General features: G+C 45.5%; 1 protein-coding gene across 2 annotated transcripts; it reads left to right on the top strand.

Annotated features, from left to right (window-relative positions):
* Positions 1–271: 271 nt before the first annotated feature.
* On the top strand, positions 272–4,393 carry tac1 (tachykinin precursor 1). Of its 2 annotated transcripts, XM_015403569.1 has the most exons (5): positions 378–721; positions 1,583–1,685; positions 1,797–1,820; positions 3,831–3,887; positions 3,980–4,393. In XM_015403569.1, exons 1-5 carry the CDS (start codon positions 602–604, stop codon positions 4,024–4,026), a joined length of 351 nt encoding a protein of 116 aa, XP_015259055.1. In that variant the 5' UTR covers positions 378–601; the 3' UTR covers positions 4,027–4,393. The 2 variants fall into 2 exon arrangements, with proteins under 2 accessions (XP_015259056.1, XP_015259055.1); XM_015403570.1 differs by lacking the exon at positions 1,797–1,820 and having other exon boundaries at positions 272–721.
* Positions 4,394–5,671: the final 1,278 nt, after the last annotated feature.

Consider the following 5,671-nt stretch of genomic DNA (forward strand, 5'->3'; position numbering starts at 1 on the left):
ATCAGTTTGGCCCCAAACTTCACGGTGATTGGACAATTGAATCACGCATCTTCTGCCAGGGTCACGCGTGGGTGAGAGGCGGGGGCCATCCTGGACAGGTCTCCACAGAGACACGAAAACTTGATTTATCCCAGAAAAATGATGAGTTTGTTGGAAAAAGAGAACAACAAAGTTTGAAACATTGTGTGAATGCTAAAAGCAGGAGATAAATGATCCTAAACATCTCCAGCTGCTCACGCGCCTCCACCTGACAGCGGCACAGGTTCAGAAGAACAAAGAGCAGGAAGTGACCTGCATCCATCACATAAAGGCGCGTGACAGCCACGTTCCTGCCGGACTGTAGCGAGTAATCCCATTACTTGAACTGCGTTACTAAGCAACGCACCGAGCCGCTATAAAGAGGACAGGAGGGCGCACGAGACGACAAGAAGTTGCAGAAGCAGAGCGCGCGGACAGCTTTCGGGAAACTGCGTTCTGACGCACGCGCGCGCGCTATGGACTAAAGCCTTTAGATCTGAGAGGAAGAGCAGCGCGCGCTGAAGTCAGTGTTCAGTCCGGCTCCTCTGCTTGTGTTGCGGTTCCTCTGACAGCGCGCGGCAGCATGAAGCTCCTGTTTTTCCCGCTGCTCATCATGGCGCTGATCGGCGACGCTCAAGTTTTGTGCCAAGAAGTAGAACCGAAAGAAGCAGCAGATTACTGGACGAGCGGCAGCCAGGTTCAGGTACAAGCAGCCCGGCTATATCTTTCACTTTTCTCTGGATTTCAGCATTTTTCTGCTTCCTATGTAACTTTTTAAATCTGGATTTCTGAGTCTAAACCAAGCAAATAATCCGCTCAGATTAGTTTGATTTGAAAAGAAGCGCCTGCAGGAAAGTTGCGCATAAAGCAGCTTTTCTCATCTTTTTTTTATCCGACCTTTTTTTCGACATTTTAATTTATCAGGAATTGACTAAAACTGCAGTTTAAACAAAGCCTTCAATTAGAGGAGTAATAATAAAAATCTATATTTTTGGCAGGAAAAATGAAACTGCAGCTTAACGCATTTCTTTCTAATCAGGTCTTAGATTTTGGGACACAGACTGAGACAAAGAAACGGTTTTATTTTTATATTATTATTATTTTAAAGCTCGAAGAATCGAGTTTGGAACTGAGATCAATTAAATCTTTAAAACGATGAAGCAGCTTCTTGTCCTGAGTTTGACTTTGTGAACTGGAGATGTGCCAAACCTCCGTTCCCTCAGATCTTACTGCGGGCTGGGGCCATTTCCAGATGAATGGGAACATAATAAATCATTCCAACATAGTGTGCGGCCATTAGTGGCCCCCGGGTCCACAGCCCAGCCAGACTAATGTAGATTAGACCAATAGATCTTCAGACCGAAATAGACAAACCTGCTGATGGTTACAGTTTGTGATGCGCAGAGAGAGGAGGGCATCATCAAGCCTGCATTTCTTTTAGGATAATCACCACTGCACTGATTCCCACTGATTTCAACTGATTCCAGCTGATTTCAACTGATTCCAGCTGATTCCAGAATCAATTCCTCTGAATGGAAATGATTCTTCTTGTCTTTCTTCTCAGGAGGACTGGCTCTCCAACGACCCATTCAGAGAAATCCTCCTGAGGATGACGAGAAAGCCGCGGCCGCACCAGTTCATCGGGCTGATGGGGAAGCGCTCCATGGGTGAGAACCCCCCCCCCCACACACACACACACACACACACACACACACACACACTGTCTCTTCTTCATCCTCATCTTATCTTTTCTGTCTTTTCTCTCCATCCTTCCACAGCTAACGCACAGATCACCCGGAAAAGTGAGTGTTTTTACTTCTGAAATGTGAATAGAGTGAAATGAGTGTTAGACTCAGCCTCTGGGCTGATCAGGGCCCTCTGGTTGCCAGGTTGGAGCTGGATTCTGGAGGTGGCTGATCTCTGCAGGGCTAAATGGACCATGGCGACTGATCAGCCTCCTCAGATCTGCTCAGCGGGAATAAAAAGCGCTTCTCTCATGTTTCACCCACAGCTTCACTAATTGAAGTGAATTTAACTGCTGTGGTTCAGGCGGTGTGGGTGCAAACAATCTGAGGGTTTAATTAAGCGACGGATTGCTCTTTTATGAAGGCTGCATCCTGGGGGGGGGGTTTCCCTGATTCTGAATGACTCACTGATGCAACAGAGCGAGCAGGACTGAGCATACATCTAATTTATTCCACTTAGCAGGACGTCAGTCATCATTACGGGGGACCGACGTCCTCAAGGACATGTTGGGCTGCAGCTGTCCTCCAAACAGCAGCGCAGCTGTTTACTCAGTTATCTAAGAACCGATTACAGTTTTCAGACCCGCCTGAAGAACCACGGTGCTGATTTGGGATCTGTTCAAAAAATCTAATTCATCTCCTACTGTCCCTTTGCAATGAGTCTTCAGTTAAATCAGAGATAATTAACTAGTTTAATAACAAGTAATACGTTTAATGTAGATATTATTAGATTTAAATATTAATTTCATGCAGAACGATTGAAAAAATATGTAAGTAATGACAATGATTCAGATGTTTGCAGTCGCTCCTCTGCAATACTAAGGTATGGAGAGACAGGAAGTGTATTTGCTCAACACCTCCCGCCTCAGTGGATTGACAGGTGGAGTCACAGGAGGGGGAGACACAGGGGAGAGGGGGAGAGAGGTGGTGCAAAAACCGTCCTTTTCCAGGACCTGCTTTAGCTCCGAGGCTAGGCTAACTGCATGCAGCGAGGCTAACTGCATGCAGAGAGGCTAACTGCGTGCAGAGAGGCTAACTGCGTGCAGCGAGGCTAACTGCGTGCAGCGAGGCTAACTGCCTGTAGCTAGGCTAACTGCGTGCAGCGAGGCTAACTGCCTGTAGCTAGGCTAACTGCATGCAGCGAGGCTAACTGCCTGTAACTAGGCTAACTGCATGCAGCGAGGCTAACTGCCTGTAGCTAGGCTAACTGCATGCAGCGAGGCTAACTGCCTGTAGCTAGGCTAACTGCATGCATCGAGGCTAACTGCATGCAGCGAGGCTAACTGCATGCAGCGGGGCTAAGGCTTTATTCTGCTTTCCCTGCCTCCTTTTTCAAAGGTCAGGATCTGAGCCAGCATGGATACAGACAGCTAGGACTGATTTAAATTAAGAATGAATAATCTGGGATTCACATGGAAAATAATAGAATCTAGTCTACTTTTTTCTACATGTTTGTTCATTTAAACAGTTGTTCTTATAAAACATTCTCAGAAAATAGCTTTTATATAAAGGAAAAATATGAAGCTGACTAATAGCTTCTCCATGATTAAACTGGTACATTACTTTTTTAGGTTTGTGACTCGGTATTGTTAGTTGTTAGATGATGGAGATGTGCATAATTAACCACAGTGTTTTTGTTGTCAAGTAATTGTTAATATATGAAAAATTAAAATGTTAAATAAGTTGGAACATTCCACTTCAGAGTATTAGTGCGGTCTGTATTAGAGGGATATAATGGCAGGGGTGGCCAATGATTGGCTGAGGGTGGCCATGGCCCCCCCATCTAGCTCCGCCCCTGGTGCAGCCTCCATTAGTTCTCTGAGTTATTCATTGCTGATGGTTCTAGCATCAACATGTTGGGACCATTAACAGCCAGCCCTGGTGCTGATGGTGTAAACCTGACCGCCTCAGCTTGAGTTCTGCTGAGCTCCTTCTAAAAAGGAGAAGTTTGGATCCTTTTAAATTACACATTTATGGATTATTTAATTGATTTTATTTGGTTATTAGTGTGAAGGAGTTCAGACAGCAATATTAAATCATCACTGAATCTTTTTTTTGTGTCCAAAGGACATAAAATCAACTCATTCGTTGGTCTGATGGGGAAACGGAGCCAAGAAGAAGCAGGTCAGCTGAGTTATTGCACGTTCTTTAATCTTGGTGGTTTTCTGCAGAACCAGCGTGTTCTAAAGCAGGTCTTCCTCCTCTTCCTCCTGCAGAGCCCTACCAGTGGAGCACAGCACAGATGGACGAGCAGCGGCGCTAAGCAGCCAGTCTTCACCTACCGGAGGCGACCAGATGCTGGTTTTCTTTTTCTTCAACGTGTGTTTAGTTGTTAGTCCAATAAAATGATTGTTTCCATGTCGTAGTGATGTAGCAGCGCTCTGCCTGTGCTGGTTTCCTCTGGGGGACGTGAGGAAGGGGAACGCTGCCATGATTGTCGTAATAAGTGGTCTCTGGGTGGGTTTCCCTCCATCTGCCATGCCTCAGTCCATAAATGTTGTAGTGGACCATCCAAGCCGAGCTAAACCCCCCCGGGTTCGCTGAAAGTTGCACTGCCAACTCCTCTGCATTGTTCCTCGTAGCGGTTTGTTCCTTTATGTTGGGGGGGGGGGATGTGTGTCACAGTGAACTTCAAGATATTAAAATTATTTTCTGTAATTGTTGAGCTTCAGCTTTCAAGGTGTCTGATTTTTATGTTTGAGGAGCGGAGAGGATGTGGAGGGCGGCCTCTGGTGGTGATCAGAGGTACTGCACAAACAGAAGCTAATTATCCAGTCAGAGATTCATTAACGCCATCCATGAGAAAATCCAGGAATAAAACATTAAATGAAACATTAAATATTCATATTTAACCACATAAAGTTCATCCATGCAGCAGAAATCAGTTAGAAGGGGGGAAATCTGCCTCCATCTTCAGCGATGGAAGCAGGGTGGGAGCCCCCCCTTAAAAAAAAGAGAGAAACAGTGTGTGTGTGTGTGTGTTGGGGGGGTGAGGGCTGGATTGCATGAGAATAGAGGCCGGCCTCTATAAAACTCCAGAATTATTCATTTTATACTCATATGAGGTTAAAACAGAACATTAACTCTTTCAATTAATTAAATCTCAAGCTCAGATTTAAAAGATTCACAATGAGCATTAAAATGAATGCAGTCAAGGCTACGGTGGCCCTGAGGGGCCAATCAGGCCCACTAGTGGGAGGTTAAAGGGCTCATCATAGATGTCCATCATAGAGGCTTTATGATGGACACCTATTGTGCTCCTTTTATGGGCTGTGGAGATGGACCTGATGGACCAATCAGAGTGATGCCTCAGCAGGTCCACACAGGTTTTCTAAAGGACCCAAAGTTGTGAGTCTCCACCTTCTGCTCAGACTTTAAAAAGCAGAAATGCTAAAATCTGAGATAGAAGCTGTTCAGGAAGGAATAAACTAACACTTCAAATAAAAAACTTCCAGGCTGGCAAAGACAATACTGCTGGTAAAACAATGTAAACATTTGGAAGCACATTTAAGCCCCACCCCCACCTGCTGCCACTCAGATACTGAGTTAGAATCCAGAGGCTGCGTCCTCAGAAGGCCAGATTCGTTGGCCGATTGCGTCACAGCGCGGCGCCGAGGTCTGGTCAGATCCAAAGAGTCCTCGTTAGGCGACTGATAAATGCGTCTTTCTTTTTGCCCGATTTGAAAGACAGGTCCGTCCGCTGTATCCTCCGTAGGTAGCCCAGGATTCATTGCGAGGATTCATTGCGAGTCCAAGAAAGAGGAAAAAGGGAAATGGCGCCAAATAGTGGTGAATTTCGGAAGCTCAGTTTAATATAATCCAAGTCTGTGAATAGTTCAGTTCTATTCAGTGTATTTCTATAGCTCAAAGTCACATCATGTCATCTCAGGTCACTTTCCAGTTCACCA

This window comes from Cyprinodon variegatus, unplaced genomic scaffold (genome assembly GCF_000732505.1).
Source record: "Cyprinodon variegatus isolate N-32 unplaced genomic scaffold, C_variegatus-1.0 Scaffold1522, whole genome shotgun sequence".
NCBI lineage: Eukaryota > Metazoa > Chordata > Actinopteri > Cyprinodontiformes > Cyprinodontidae > Cyprinodon > Cyprinodon variegatus.

Coding starts and splice junctions, on each gene's coding strand:
- tac1 (XM_015403569.1), top strand. CDS start 602: ATGAAGCTCCTGTTTTTCCCGCTGCTCATCATGGCGCTGATCGGCGAC. Junction 722..1,582: donor CGAGCGGCAGCCAGGTTCAG/GTACAAGCAGCC, acceptor CTTTCTTCTCAG/GAGGACTGGCTCTCCAACGA. Junction 3,888..3,979: donor ACGGAGCCAAGAAGAAGCAG/GTCAGCTGAGTT, acceptor TTCCTCCTGCAG/AGCCCTACCAGTGGAGCACA.